The sequence below is a fragment of the Ranitomeya imitator genome, chromosome 1 (assembly GCF_032444005.1).
Source record: "Ranitomeya imitator isolate aRanImi1 chromosome 1, aRanImi1.pri, whole genome shotgun sequence".
Taxonomy (NCBI): Eukaryota; Metazoa; Chordata; class Amphibia; order Anura; family Dendrobatidae; genus Ranitomeya; species Ranitomeya imitator.
Window position 1 is genome coordinate 77,250,958 of NC_091282.1, and position 16,350 is coordinate 77,267,307.

Here is a 16,350-nt window from a genome sequence, read left to right on the forward strand (position 1 = left end):
ATAATGAGAAAGATCAGACAAACTGAACATTTTGCATTAGTCTTCTAATTTTTGCCAGAACTGTATATGGGGGAGCCAGGACGGATATATGGGGGGGGGGGGGGGGGAAGGGAGCAGGACAAAGGACCAGGATGGACACATATGGGGAGGCTAGGATGGATACATATGGGGAAGCAGGACAAAGGACCAGGATGCATATATGGGGGGCCAAGATGGATATATGAGGAGCCTGGATGGATATATGGAAGAGCTAGGATGCATATAAATAGGGGGCCAGGATCGATATATGGGGGGCCAGGATGTATATATATGGGGTCCAGTATGCATATATATGGGGGATCCAGGATGGGTATATATGGGGAGCCAGGATGGATATATATTGGTGGGCCAGGATGCATATATATGGAGGGCCAGGATGCTTATATATGGGGGAGCCAGGATGGATATATATTGGTGGTCCAGGATGCATATATATGGAGGGCCAGGATGCTTATACAGTACTAGATTGTGGCCCGATTCTAACGCATCGGGTATTCTAGAATATGCATGTCCCCGTAGTTTATGGACAATGATGATTCCAGAATTCGCGGCACACTGTGCCCGTCGCTGATTGGTCGAGGCAACCTTTATGACATCATCGTCGCCATGGCAACCATTATGACATCTACGTCGATACTGTGCCCGTCGCTGAATCAGAAACGTGAGATGTCTACGTCCTTTATGACATCATCGTCGCTGTGCCCGTTGCTGATTGGTCGAGGCCTGGCGGCCTCGACCAATCAGACGCGGGATTTCTGCGTCAATGCTGTGCCGGTCTCTGATTGGTCGAGGCCTGGTGGCCTCGACCAATCAGAGAGCCGGGATTTCCAGGACAGACAGACAGACAGACAGACAGACGGAAAAACCCTTAGACAATTATATATATAGATATGGGGGAGCCAGGATGCATATATACAGTGGGGCAAAAAAGTATTTAGTCAGTCAGCAATAGTGCAAGTTCCACCACTTAAAAAGATGAGAGGCGTCTGTAATTTACATCATAGGTAGACCTCAACTATGGGAGACAAACTGAGAAAAAAACATCCAGAAAATCACATTGTCTGTTTTTTTATCATTTTTTTTGCATATTATGGTGGAAAATAAGTATTTGGTCAGAAACAAACAATCAAGATTTCTGGCTCTCACAGACCTGTAACTTCTTCTTTAAGAGTCTCCTCTTTCCTCCACTCATTACCTGTAGTAATGGCACCTGTTTAAACTTGTTATCAGTATAAAAAGACACCTGTGCACACCCTCAAACAGTCTGACTCCAAACTCCACTATGGTGAAGACCAAAGAGCTGTCAAAGGACACCAGAAACAAAATTGTAGCCCTGCACCAGGCTGGGAAGACTGAATCTGCAATAGCCAACCAGCTTGGAGTGAAGAAATCAACAGTGGGAGCAATAGTTAGAAAATGGAAGACATACAAGACCACTGATAATCTCCCTCGATCTGGGGCTCCACGCAAAATCCCACCCCGTGGGGTCAGAATGATCACAAGAACGGTGAGCAAAAATCCCAGAACCACGCGGGGGGACCTAGTGAATGAACTGCAGAGAGCTGGGACCAATGTAACAAGGCCTACCATAAGTAACACACTACGCCACCATGGACTCAGATCCCTCAGTGCCAGACGTGTCCCACTGCTTAAGCCAGTACATGTCCGGGCCCGTCTGAAGTTTGCTAGAGAGCATTTGGATGATCCAGAGGAGTTTTGGGAGAATGTCCTATGGTCTGATGAAACCAAACTGGAACTGTTTGGTAGAAACACAACTTGTTGTGTTTGGAGGAAAAAGAATACTGAGTTGCATCCATCAAACACCATACCTACTGTAAAGCATGGTGGTGGAAACATCATGCTTTGGGGCTGTTTCTCTGCAAAGGGGCCAGGACGACTGATCCGGGTACATAAAAGAATGAATGGGGCCATGTATCGTGAGATTTTGAGTGCAAACCTCCTTCCATCAGCAAGGGCATTGAAGATGAAACATGGCTGGGTCTTTTAACATGACAATGCACACCACCAGGGCAACGAAGGAGTGGCTTCGTAAGAAGCATTTCAAGGTCCTGGAGTGGCCTAGCCAGTCTCCAGATCTCAACCCTATAGAAAACCTTTGGAGGGAGTTGAAAGTCCGTGTTGCCAAGCGAAAAGCCAAAAACATCACTGCTCTAGAGGAGATCTGCATGGAGGAATGGGCCAACATACCAACAACAGTGTGTGGCAACCTTGTGAAGACTTACAGAAAACGTTTGACCTCTGCCATTGTCAACAAAGGATATATTACAAAGTATTGAGATTAAATTTTGTTTCTGACCAAATACTTATTTTCCACCATAATAGGCAAATAAAATGTTAAAAAAACAGATAATGTGATTTTCTGGATTTTTTTTTCTCAGTTTGTCTCCTATAGTTGAGGTCTACCTATGATGTAAATTACAGGCGCCTCTCATCTTTTTAAGTGGTGGAACTTGCACTATTGCTGACTGACTAAATACTTTTTTGCCCCACTGTATATATATGGGGGAGTCAAAATGGTTATATATGGGGGAGCCAAGATGGATATATATGAGGGAGCAAGGATGGATATGTATGGGGGAGCAAGGATGCATATATATGGAGGGTCAAGATAGATATATGGGGGGCATGATGGATATATGGGGGAGCCAAGATGGATATATATGGGGGACCAAAATAGATATATGGGGGCTCAGTCACTGGTGATCACTGTATTAACTGTACACTGACACTGTATGCAGAGCTTATGTGTATAATGTCACTAGTGATCACTGTATTACCTGCACACTGACATTATATACAGAGCTCATGTGTATAAAGACACTGGTGATCACTGTATATTACCTGTACGCCGACACTATACAGAGCTCCTGTGTATAATGCCACTGGTGATCGCTGTATTACAAGTACACTGACACTATATACAGATCTCCTGTGTATAATGTCACTGGTTGTATTACCTGTAGACTTACATTATATTCAGAACTCCTGTGTATAATGTCACTGGTGATCACTGTATTACTTATACACTATATACTGAGCTCTTGTGTATAATGTCACTGGTGGTCACTGTATTCCCTGTACACTGACACTATATACAGAGCTCCTGTGTATAATGTCACTGGTGATAACTGTATTACCTGTACACTGACACTATATACTAACAACCTGGGTATAATTTCACTGGTGATCACTGTATTACCTGTACACTATATACTGAGCTCCTGCATATAATGTCACTAGTGGTCACTGTATTACCTGTACACTGACACTATATACAGAGCTCCTGTTTATAATGTCACTGCTGATCACTGTATTACCTGTACACTGACACTATATACAGAGCTCTTGTGTATAATGTCACTGGTGGTAATAACAGTGTTGTTAGTATTGTGGTTTGTATTCATGATCAGTATTGTAGTATTCGGTCACTGTGTGGCGGTATTTAGTCCCTGTATGTTTTATTATTAGGCCACTATGCGGTGGAATATGTAGTCTAGTTATGGTGTAGCGGTATTTCACCTTGTATGTGGTATTATTTAGTCCCTATATGCTGGTAATATGTTGTATTGTTTGGTCACTATGTGGTCTGTTCATGGTGTGGCGTATTTGTTCCTTGTATGTGGTATTATTCGGTCACTAAGTGGTGGTAATATGTGGTCTGGTCATGGTGTGGCAGTATTGGTTCCTTGTTTGTGGTATTATTTGGTCACTATTTGGTCTGATCATGGTGCAGTGGTATTTCTCCCTTGTATGTGGTATTAATGGTCTTGGTATAGTGGATTGTGCTGAGTATTGCGGTCATCTGTTCTCTCTGATATTAATTTGGAGAAGATTCTTTGTTTCCATTAGTGATTAAATACTTGGAACATAGCGGCAGAGATGCACTTACAGGGGTTTTCCTGTAGGACAAAAATAATCACCTCTCCACAGGATAAGTGGGGGTCTGAAGGCTTGGACCCAGTCGTCAGAATGTGGAAGTTTTATCCCCATTACATTGGAATGGCATGTCCGACTTGATCACTGATCCATTCATTCACTCTGTGGCTGTGAGCGCTGCACTTGTTTTTTTTTTTGGAAGCCCCAAAGAGAATGAATGGAGCTGCGGTTAAACATCCCACCTGCTGCTGAATTTTAAAATGGGGATAAGTTTCCTGTCAGGGACAAAACTTCCCCATTCTTCCGATCGGTGCAGTTTCTCATGGTCAGACCTCAGTGATCACCTATCCTGTGGAGCCAGTGGATCGGTGATAACTTGTTTAACCAAAGAACCTTTCATTTAAACTACCGTATTGTACATCCTGGTTATGGTGATCGCACAGTAGATGTGCAGGAGCTGCCTGTGTTTTACAGTTTATGCCTATAATGGGGATAACGACTTACAGATATTTGCATATAGCTGTAGGGTGGGCTTCTAGGATCCATATCCCCTGTGAGCCCCAGACACCCCAGTCCGACCCATGTTCTGTACCAAGCTCCTTGATTCACGGGCCCCATAGCAGTTGCGTCCTCAGCCGCTATGGACGATATGCCCCTGTATGGATGAACTCTTCTACCCTTTAGACAGCTAACATTACTTTTACCTTTGGCTTTGCCCATTGCATGTTGACATATGTGACCATGGCAGCCTATGACTGACTGCCTAGGTGAGGATTTTTTATTTTATCTTGCCCAATTTGAACAATTCTGGCAGAATCTGTATGCATGTATATGAAATCTGAGTGTTTAAGGGGGAATATTTCTTCTTGTGTGGCGTGGAAATCCAGAGTATGGAGATTTTAAGCCTCTTTCTAGAAAAAAAAAGACTGAATCTCTATTATCACCTATTGAATGTAGTAATTGTAAAAATCGATAATAAGCCAATCCAGGCACTCCGTATGCAGACACGTTGCATATTTAAGTTTCCAGTATAGCAGTGCATGGCCTATAAGTCTCCTTACATCAGCTTGGAGTGGAAATTTTACTCCTGTCAGAGACCTCTCACCCAGGCAAATCAGATCTCCTTATTTGCACTAGTGAGGGGCAAGAATGTCTGAAATAGAGTGTCTGGTTTGGCTTTTTATGTTAAGTCATGCGGCAAGGCACATTAAACGGTTGATAATTGACTTTTAAGATTTCTATATCTTATAGATGGCACTAGATTTCACGTCTTTTGTCTCTTCTCTCTGTATAGGCTATTTGTATATGAAATCTGAGGCGTTCAGAAGTATTGTAAGGTCCCATGCAGTTTCTGAACATTATATCTACAGTATATTACGACCGTGTGCATGATTACATTACAGGTAAATATAGTAAAAATTGTATTATGTAGGAAATTAGGCGTAGGTTCATATGTGGCATTTTCAATGTAATCAACCACACGTGATTACATGCTAAAGGGTTGAAAAAATTTCTAAAGAGGACCTGTCACCACAAAAGTGCCAGCTGCTCTACATAAATACCCTATAAGCAGTGTGCCCTTGATAGACACCATAAAAATTAGCACTAAATAAGAAGACCCAAACCTCTGAACCCGTATGGTGGATATAAAAAAACAAACAAAACAACAACAACCAAAAATGGAATATGCAGAAGGACAGCAACAGAAATAAAATAAGAGCGAAACGGGCACTTTTGACCTAATAACAGGTTTACTGTGTACCGGGGCTACTCAGCGATGTGTGTCCCTTTACACTGAAATCGCAGGCTCGTGGGCAATTTATCTGTGATTTGACATTTTTCTTATAGCAAAATCACAGCTTTAAAATAGTTGCGCGAAAGCAACTCACAGACAAGTTGCACTGATGTTTTTGGTCATCATGTAGCCCCAAACACTTGTTCATTGGTAAATGAGACTTATTAAATCCCTTCATGTTTGATTTTAGGATTATGATCAAATAAAATGGCTACAAATAACAGGATGGTGATGAATTAGCGCTGACGTTCTATTTTATTCTTGATCCAGTTTATATATTCCTCAGTTAGTCGAGTATACACAGCTGCTCCGTTTCGCATTCCACAAGGATGTGTCCCAAAAGAAAGGATTCCTCTGAAGATGCCATTACATATCAAGGGACCGCCTGAATCACCCTGTGAAAGAGAAATTTGCACAATGTTCATTGTGATTTTTGTCTCTATGGCATGTCTGTTATAGGTCAAGTTTTCATTTTAGTACTCAGCTAATTTCACAATTCCACAGTCTTCAGGGCTGACATTTCTTTATATTCTTTCCTGCCAGGAAAGTGGTGCAGAGGTTGTGGTTCCAGGTCCAATAAGACCCTCTGCCGCATTGTACAAATGTTGCATGAATATGTTAGCAATCCCCATTTTGGACAGTCCTGACTCCTGAGAACTAGGGAGCAAATAGCATGTGACTCTGTAAAACCGCACCCTAAATTAGGTATTTGATTTGTGTTCCTAAGCTGTCCGATGCAGCAGTGGGTGTGTGTCACGCACAGTGTAGGACAGACTAAGCGCAACACAAAAGGAGAAGGGGGGGTCCAACACTAGGGAAGCGGGCACCCTGTCTGCCCTAAGAGACCCTAAATAGGTTCCTCACCTATCGCTGAGCAGGATACCTAATCCTTGCCAGACCCTAGCGGTAAGCCCTGCTTAGGGAAGCTAGGGGTAAACACTTCTCGAACCCCACTAACACTAAAGAAAACTAAGATAAAGGAAACAAGGGAGACACTTAACTTGAGTAGCCTCAGATAGAAACACCGACACCCTCCAAACTCCAAAGAGGACTCTAGCAGACTGCTACAGCTCCAAGCCTCAACAGGGAAGTGCAAATAGAAAATATCACCCGCAACTCCCAACAGCAAGTTGGGAGTTATAAACACCTAGATCCAGGTGTCACCATTAGAGCCGGGGGAGGTGGCCACTGGGTCCTAGCCTCAGAAGGACCAGGCAGAAGTCTGCAAAGCAAACTGCTGAGACATTCTGAAGACAGATGCAGTGCAACGTTCTGCAGCCTCTGACACATCCGTGACATTGTGGGGCCGAATTCTGAATTTTTCAATGTAGTTGTTGATACGTATTCATGAGAACAGGCAGGATCTGTTTTGCATTTGGATTCCAATTTTTGCACCGAGCTTCCACTCGTGATTTGCATTGAGGGAATTGTTACCTTGACACCCTGCACTGTACAATAATCTATATAACTAATACAAATAAGGTGTCATTGCATTATTATACGAACCTTTATCTGTCACCAGGTAGGGGCAGAGACTCCGATTCCAGTGATCTGTCACTTACTGAGCTGAGTTCTCTTATTTTTCAGCTGTGCATAACGCCGCCCACACCACTGATTGGCAACTTTCTGTGAACACTCTGCATAGGCAGAAAGCTGCCAATCAGTGGTGGGGCGTGGATAAAGAGAGCTCATGAATATGAAGGACTACCTGGCAGCAAATTTACTAGTTATCTAGTGATAATTTCCTGCTGATAAAACTGTTAGTTTATTAATATTACAGCAAGCAGCCCAATGAGTGGTTGCTGGAATCAGCGTCTCTGCCCCTACATTATGCTGCTCACAGGTTAAATGACTAGATGGGAAAAACCTGGTGACAGATTCCTGTGTATTTCTCGACAATTGCGAATGCAGCCCTAGAATACATTTCAGTACAAGTAATAAAATGTAAAACAAATTGCATCATATTAATGCAGATTTTCATGCTGAATTTTTTTAAATCGTAATTTAGTTTGCAGAATTTCTGGGCAGAATTCCTCTGTGTTTGTGACTATGGAGATGACTATGTGGCGTGACCCTGACTACTTATTTGGTGTCTGTCTGTCATTGCTTTCTATTATTGATGGGTAATATTTATATCTTTACACAATTATTTTTTTTACGTATTTTCTTCCATTCCTTTATCTAACAGGGAATACTTGGATTTTGTGGCCAGTTTTCTACTCCTGCCTTACTTTGGATTGCAGACGTACAGGTGTATGTTCCACATGTGGCTCCCCTTTTTGAATGGCATACCTGGACTAGACCTACCTACCCCCTCGCCCTACCTAATCAAATGGAACTTATATGTATATCATTTTTATGTATTTGCAAAATTATGTAATTGCAAAAAACCAAAAACCATATCTCCGAAACTTACAAAACAGGTGTCCTGTCCTTCGGGCCCCACGTTGGTGCACATCATGTTCATGGTCACGGGCACTGCATTTTTCAAATGTCTCTGACATAATTTTCTGTTTAGAATTGTGACATTTACTTCCATGAGACAGTTAGCAAATTTTCTTCCAGTCCATCCCCATCCGGCTGTCTCACAAACTGTCCCTTCTTCAAGATCTTCAAAGGTCTCTGGTAGAGAAATGTTTTGGACAAATTCTCCAAAGTTTGCTGTATTGTTCAACTGCAATAGAGGTTAGTAATTAACAACATCAGCATGACATTCTTTTTTAGGGTGTTTTTACCAGATGAGCAATAGTTGGCCTAAGCGTCTACAAGGAAAAAAATCTCTACATGTTAGTTTTTTTTGGAGTGTTGGATGAGAGGAAATTTTAAAATGCGCCTTAAAGGGAATCTGTCAGCAGGATTTCACCCCCAAACTATTTATTTGTAGATCTGAAGCCTCTGTCACTCCAGCTCATTTTTCCTCTTAGCTCCACCTCCTACAGCTTGACTGATAGCCTCTATACTGTGCAACTTCAGGCAAAGGACTTGTCAGTCAAGTAGGAGAATAGAGTGACTGATATGGCACCCCAGGAGTCCGGTTGCCTCAATGGCATTGCCTCCCTCACAGGGGGAGATATCATGCCTGGAAGCAAGGAGGGGTCCCCTTACCAGGTAACACCAGCATCCAACACAGTTTCCTTACTCCTGACCAGAAGGGGGAGCTCTAACACCTGATTTCAGGGGAGCTTCCCTAAGTTCTGGCCTGGAGGCAGAGTTAGTTAGTCTTAGTCTGAGAGAGTGAGAGGAGAGGAGAGAAGTCTAGGAGAACCTGGGGAGTTGATCTATAAACAAGCTCACCTCAAAGCTGAGCGCTAGAAACTGGACACTGGAGCCCGTGGTTGCGCGGGTACTAAAGTCCCAACAGCTAAATCAGGATGGCAGGAGACTGCAGGTCTCCTGGACCATCTAACACCCTGCGACACAGCAGCACTCCAGAGCCAAGAGCCACCACGAAGGAGCGACACCTGTAATAGGCTCAAGCGGCCTGCCATGCAGGTACTATTTTATATTAACTGCCAGAGAATGAGAGGAACTTGAGCAGAGCTTATAGCAGCAATGGCTTAGCAGGACAGTGCAGTAGGAAGACCTCTGAACCCACCTGGCTAGGTGGATCCTAAATTGCTTCCAGGCTGCCTGAATCTCCATTACCATCTGGTACCCATGCCCTGGACTGCACCTTCAGCCATCAAGTAAAGGTAAAGAAAACTACAGCTTTTGTGTCCTCCAGTCATTTCTCGCATCCTCAGTCCTGCCCCCCAACGTCCACGATCCCCTTACCACAATATCGGTAGCCCTGGGGCCCCGCTCCACCGGTGGGGAGCAGAACCATCCCAGCTGCATCACCATCTGCCCCAGCGGTCTCCTTAAGCAGCGTCAGCCATATCCATTGCCGAACACCACAGGTGGCTTCACGTTAAGTCTCCTATAAACTTTCCCTCATAATTTTTATTGTGCGCCCAGGGCCACATACCGGGTCACTGCTTCCGTGGAAACCCCTTAAAGAACTGTCCGACCCGGGCCCCGAGTACCCCACGGTCCTGGTGGGCTTTGCAACTGAGGCTTCAGACCTGCCATAGTTCTTCAGCCTCATTTGTATATCAATTCAAACACTGATTTCTTAGTAACAGATGAACAGACTGGACATGCAAAGGTATTGTCGGACTTACTGTATCTTTAAAAGGGCTACAGTCCCATATAAGTAGCCTGGTGTGTGAAATCCAGCTGACAAATTTCCTTTCATGGGTTGGACTTCAAAATTCTGTTAACTAAGTACCCTATATTATTTTTAGGCACAATTGCAATTTATTTATTTACTATAGGGTACTTGCCTGTTAAGTTTTTTTCTTAGGTTTCGTCTATTTAGTGATCAGTCTGAACATGCTCCTACATGCTGCATCCACACTAACTTATAATCCAGTTCATCTCTTTAGGTTTTTGCTTCAATTTTTTGGCTCTCTGTGCATATAAAGGTGTGGGCTTCCTTTCCTTTGAGCTGGACATTACATTCATATAGTTCCCCATGGCGGGGTGTCCATTAGCAGGGTCACAGTCCTTCTCAGCCCTTATTCACATTTACGTCAATTGATATATAATATGGTTTTAATGCTAGAGGTTAGGACTGTCCCAAATAGGGTCACCTTGACATGGTGAGATCGCTTTTACCTTTTTTTGATCAAAATTATGTTAACAAAGTATGCTATGTTATTTTCATGCACTATTGTCATTTGTACATTTATTTACTGTACAGTATTTGTTTATATCTTGGGTTTTGTCTGTTTAGTGGCCAGTGTGAACATGCTCCTACACACGCATGCACACCAACATATATACCAGTTCATCTCTTTAGGTTTCTGCTTCAGCTGTCCTCATTGTAGCTTCATTGAAGCACTCCGTGGTAACAGTATCTCATTTAAAGGGGTTTTCCCACAAGCAATGCAAATTTTAGTTAATACTCTTGGAATAAAATAAAGTTCCACAATTGGATGTGTTTAAAAGATGTTCCTGTGCTGAGATTATAGATATATACACATAGAATACATAGATATATAGAAGTCACTGACACACACATATATACATGTATTTATGTTACATAGATCGATACAGTGGGTACGGAAAGTATTCAGACCCCTTTAAATTTTTCACTCTTTGATTCATTGCAGCCATTTGGTAAATTTAAAAAAGTTCATTTTTTTCTCATTAATGTGTACTCTGCACCCCATCTTGACTGAAAAAAACAGAAATGTAGTAATTTTTGCAAATTTATTAAAAAATAAAAACTGAAATATTACATGGTCATAAGTATTCAGACCCTTTGCTCAGTATTGAGTAGAAGCACCTTTTCAGCTAGTACAGTCTTCATGGGAATGATGCAACAAGTTTTTCACACCTGGATTTGGGGATCCTCTATCATTCTTCCTTGCAGATCCTCTCCAGTTCCGTCAGGTTGGATGGTGAACGTTGGTGGACGCCATTTTGGGGTCTCTCAAGAGATGCTCAATTGGGTTCAGGTCAGGGCTCTGGCTGGGCCAGTCAAGAATGGTCACAGAGTAGTTCTGAAGCCACTCTTTTGTTATTTTAGCTGTGTGATTAGGGTCATTGTCTTGTTGGATGGTGAACCTTCAGCCAAGTCTGAGGTCCAGAGCACTCTGGAAGAGGTTTTCATCCAGGATATCTGTGTACTTCGCCGCATTCATGTTTCCTTCAACTGCAACCAGTCGTCCTGTCCCTGCAGCTGAAAACACATAGCATGATGCTGCCACCACCATGTTTCACTGTTGGGACTATATTGGCCAGGTGATGAGCAGTGCCTGGTTTTCTCCACACATACCGCTTAGAATTATCTTACAAAATGTGCTCCTGCTGTGTACTGTGCAATGGCTGTGTCTGACTGTGCAGGAACATGGTCTGATCATACCACATCTCCTGGGAAGGGGAGAAAGCAAAAAAAGTGTACATACATTATTGCACGGGATCACAGCTGATTCCTTTTGTGAGGCAAAACATTTCACTGCCTGTTTTAGCTCAAAGAAAGATTCAGCTGCGACCCCATGCTGTCCTGTCTGTATCCTGTATTTTGCCTGCTCCTGCACTGTCAGACTCAGCCATTATGAGAGTTGACCAGGGTGGTAGTCATGGTGAGGGGCTGTTGTGTTCCCACACCCTGGCACCCCGCAAAGAAAATAGAATGTTCTGTCGTGTGTGTGTTTCAGGTAGTAAATAGTACACTCACTTTAGCCACAGAGTTTCTTTCTGATCCTGCTTCTTTAGTTCTTGATACGGAGTCGGCATAAACGATTCCAGACACAAAGTTCAACCTCAACAATTCAACTTTACTAAGGAACAACGATGTTGGTTCCAGTCTCGAAGACGTTTCTGCTACCCCTGCAGCTCCCGTGCACTTAAGTCCACTAGTTTCAGTCAATCTCCCATCTGGCTTCCTTTGGAAGAAGAAATAGGCACCCATAGTTCTGCCTAATTCAGGCTGTAGGCCCCGGATATCTCCTGACGCATCACTGAACTTGATAGCGACCACCGCACGCTGCTTCTCTGGGGAGGTCCCGTCTCTTCTCCAGCCCCATGTCTTATCTTCTATATCCTGCTGCTATATCCCCAACTCTGATCTTAATCTGGAAGCTCCTACCCTCAGATACACCAAACCACATACTAACTCCTCCCAAGCTGGAAAGTTCCATGTCATGTAGACATAACCTAACCTATTAGAACCATACTACAGTGCCCTCCCCCCACTAAAACTGTAACTCCCCTATTTTAATTATTCTTATGCTGGCACTCTAGTTTCCCAACTCTATTGTGCCCCACTAAACTACACCCAATCCTAGTCTTTACATCTTCCCCTAATCTTATCACAATAACAAAACATACAAAGTAGATGTAAAAACCCATACACAATATAATAACCATATCATTACACATAAACATCATTTACATTACCACGTCTTACCGGCACACACAAGGACATTAGGGGGAGATGCGCATGACAGCTTCTGTCACACCCTTAGGTAACGTTCACACTAGCGTTATGCTAGTGTGCGTCGGGTTAGCGTCGGGCGACGCAGCGGCGACGCACGCGTCATGCGCCCCTATACTTAACATGGGGGACGCATGCGTTTTTGTTAGTTGCGTTGTGCGACACATGCGTCTTTTTTGCCGCAAGCGTCGGACCAAGAAAACGCAACAAGTTGCATTTTTCTTGCGTCCGATTTTCGGCAAAAAACAACGCATGCGTCGCAAAACGCAGCGTTTTTGCGTGCGTTTTGCCGCGTTTTTGCGTGTGTTGTGCGTTGCGTTGCCGGCGCACAACGCTAGTGTGAACGTAGCCTTACAATTGCACAGTACACAGCAGGGACACATTTTTAAGATGATCTCAGCACAGGAACATTTATTTTTAATACATTCAGTTATGAAACTTATTTTTATTCCAAGATCTACTGTTAGGTAGGGGACCAGTTAGGGTGAATCTAGGGCCAAATAGATCTAATAGTAACCCCACTGGTTCAACTTGAGGATACAGACCAGCAACTGACTTTTTAGTTATTTTTTCACTTTGGGTGTTTTTTCTATATTTATTTATTTTTTATTTTTTTTTGGTCTGTCTGTGTTTTCACACATTTTTTTGTTTTTTTTTATCGTTTTAAAAAAATATATACTTAATAAAGAATTTTTTAAGGAATTAGTCTTCTTTGATGAGCCGAATAGGGCATCATACTCAGTAATAAGTGGAAGCTCTGGAAAAGGAACTGGCACCTATAATCCTATCATTCATTTATGGCAAACATTATCAATATTCCATAATAGTTTCATTTTGATCTTGGGATTGGTTCAGCCTGAGAGTTTTCTTTGGACCAGAAGATGTTGTGCATCCTTGATCTTTATGGACTCCAAGGCAGTGTGCCTGATTTTTCAATGCAATATTTAGCATTGTGTTAAGAGCACAATGAAATTATTTTACACGTTTCACTGGTAAAAACAAATCCTTCCTTCACCCCCCCCCATCTAGTTATTTTCTGATTTCGAAAAGCTGCTTGAAAGGGAACCAGTTTGGAGGAATTTCTTCCTATAACTAAAAATATGACTGTATTGGCACTGTTATCTGGAATAAATCTATACCTTTAGTTTAGAAATCCACTACATTGGATTGACTTTACTTGCCGAGTTCTCACATACTGACACTGATCCCAGGCACTGACTTCAGTTGTGCAAGTTTTTGGTGAAGGGTGGCAGATGATGAGACTGGAGTGGCCTGTCAATCAAACGCATGAACCAGGTGCTGAGCAGGGAAGAAGGAAAGAGGGCGGAGAGCAGGAAGTGCTTTGACACACCCCAAAGCACTGGCAGAAAATTTGCTTATGGCATTATTCTACAGATTTCTCAGCAGCGGCAGGGCAGTTTTCTACAAGGTATGGTTTTACTCAGGGTAACAGCACCTATGCAGCCATACCTTTATTTTAATGTGGAAATTCATCCTTATAGGCTCCCATTAATAAAAGAAAAAAAATGCAAATTAGTCTAAATATCACTTCTAATAAAAAATATTGTAAAATTTATACATAAAATCTAAAAAATATTTCTCAGAAACAAGTATTATCATTACTTCCATCAGCAGAATGTCATTCTTCAGAGTATTAATGTCGTAATACGGATGCTTCAATAACTTCACAACATGAAATGTCTGCCTCCCTTCTTCTTTAGCATTTTCATTACTTGAATGGGCTCCAAGAATAATCATAATTTCATCTGCAGGACTGAATATAAAGAAGGAAAAGATGGAATAACAATTTTCGAGACAGTCAAATTTATATGATCCAGAATGTCCACCGTATATAGGTTTGTTCACTTGTTTGTAATTCTTGTTTCTTAAAAGGGTCGTTGAAAAATAAGGTGATCATTGGTCGCTTCAATGCTGAAGTCCTCGGGGATTAGTTCAAATGTGCTAGAGAATTTAAGTGTAAAAAAAACAAAAATGTATTTACCAGCAGCCACAGAGGTAATCTACAGGTGGCAGTCTAACTGGAAGTGCAGCTACAGGGAGAATATTAAGTTATATTCTCCCTGTGTTTGCTTGTTTTCAGTCAATGGTGTGGTGCCAGGGCAATGAACAGTCAACGCTTTTTACTCAGTGAGCGCACTGTAACCACTACTCTTGCTACTTGACTGACATCCTGCTCTGTTTCAACTATGCTATCCGTCAAGGAGCATAGGGAGCAATTGTTGAATGTTTACTGCCCTGGCATCACCCAATGGCTGGAAATGAGCAGATGAAGAGAGAATATAGCATCATTTTCTCCCAGCAGCTGCACAGACATGTTTAAATCTGTTATTACCTGAAAACTATCACTATAGCTTTTTTTTTGCTGACAGGTGCCTTTTAAGTACAATGTTCACTCACTGTACATCTTCCCATCTGGAGAAATAAAAATGTAAGTCATAGGCCGTCTGTGTAATGCATGGATGTATATCTATCTTTTTGCTTAGAACGCCCTGATCAAATATTTAGAAATAGATTTTTCTAAACCAAACAATCCTTGTTTCTTTTAGGTCCAGTATTCTGCGTTGTGCTCTTCTCTGACTCTTATAAAACCAGAAATGTCAATCAAAGAAGTCTCTGATTCCAGGGTTGTCTCACTTACCAATCTGCTTAGTGTAGTTTTTATAAAATTATCATTAGAGGAATACTTAGTCTGCAGCCAGTTAGTCCAACCGTGCCCCCCAAAACTGATTGGCAGCTTTCTGCTTATGCACAGTGAATACAAAAAGTTGCTACTCAGGGGTTATACGGAGCTCAGCATTCAGAGAACTGGTTGATCTACAGCAGATAAAACAGTTTTTAATCAAAATTACAGCACTCAGTAAAGTAAATAAAACTTTGCTGTAATCAGGCTCTCCGATCCCACATCATGCTGCTCTCAGATGGTGTAGCAAAAACTTGCTAATAGATTCCCTTTAACCCCTTCACAACTTTCCATTTTTAAGTTTCCATTTTCAGCTCCCCTTCCTCCCAGAGCCATAACCTTTTTATTTTTCAGTTAATATGGCCATGTGATGGCTTTTTTTTTTTTTTGCGGGACGAGTTGTACTTTTGAACGATATCATTAATTTTACCACATAATGTCCTGGAAAACATAGGAAAAAAATTAAAAGTGTGGTAAAATGGCAAGAAAAGTCCAATTCCACAATTGTTTTCTGTATAGCCACTTTCTGACATCGGACGTACTATCCCGTCGAGGTGGGGTGGTGTCATGATTCCAATGGCAGGGAATCACAAAAGGACAAGCACCAACGAGCTCTAGGGTGATGGAACCCGAGCTGACCGCGACCCTAAACCTGAACACACAAATAACAATAGCCGGGGAACGTGCCTACGTTGATCCTAGACGTCTCGCACCAGCCGAAGATCTAACTTCCCCTATTAGAAGAAACACAGACCTCTCTTGCCTCCAGAGAAATACCCCACAGAAATAGCAGCCCCCCACATATAATGACGGTGAAATGAGAGGAAGGCACATACACAGTATGAAAACAGATTCAGCAAAACGAGGCCCGCTAAAACTAGATAGCAGAGGATACAAAAGTAAACTGCGCGGTCAGCAAAAAACCCTTCAAAA

The 16,350-nt window shown here is 42.3% G+C and overlaps 1 protein-coding gene across 2 annotated transcripts in view; it reads right to left on the reverse strand.

The window, feature by feature from the left end:
- Positions 1 to 5,957: 5,957 nt before the first annotated feature.
- The window catches only part of LOC138662591 (granzyme A-like), a 57,609-nt gene continuing 47,216 nt past the window's right edge, over positions 5,958 to 16,350 (reverse strand). For both annotated transcript variants that reach the window (XM_069748414.1, XM_069748406.1), the window contains exons 3-5: positions 14,340 to 14,490; positions 8,148 to 8,405; positions 5,958 to 6,126 (exon numbers count right to left, since the gene is read on the reverse strand). In XM_069748414.1, the coding sequence (XP_069604515.1) occupies positions 5,968 to 6,126; positions 8,148 to 8,405; positions 14,340 to 14,490 (568 nt within the window). In that variant the 3' untranslated portion in view covers positions 5,958 to 5,967. The remainder of the gene's footprint in view (positions 6,127 to 8,147; positions 8,406 to 14,339; positions 14,491 to 16,350) is intronic.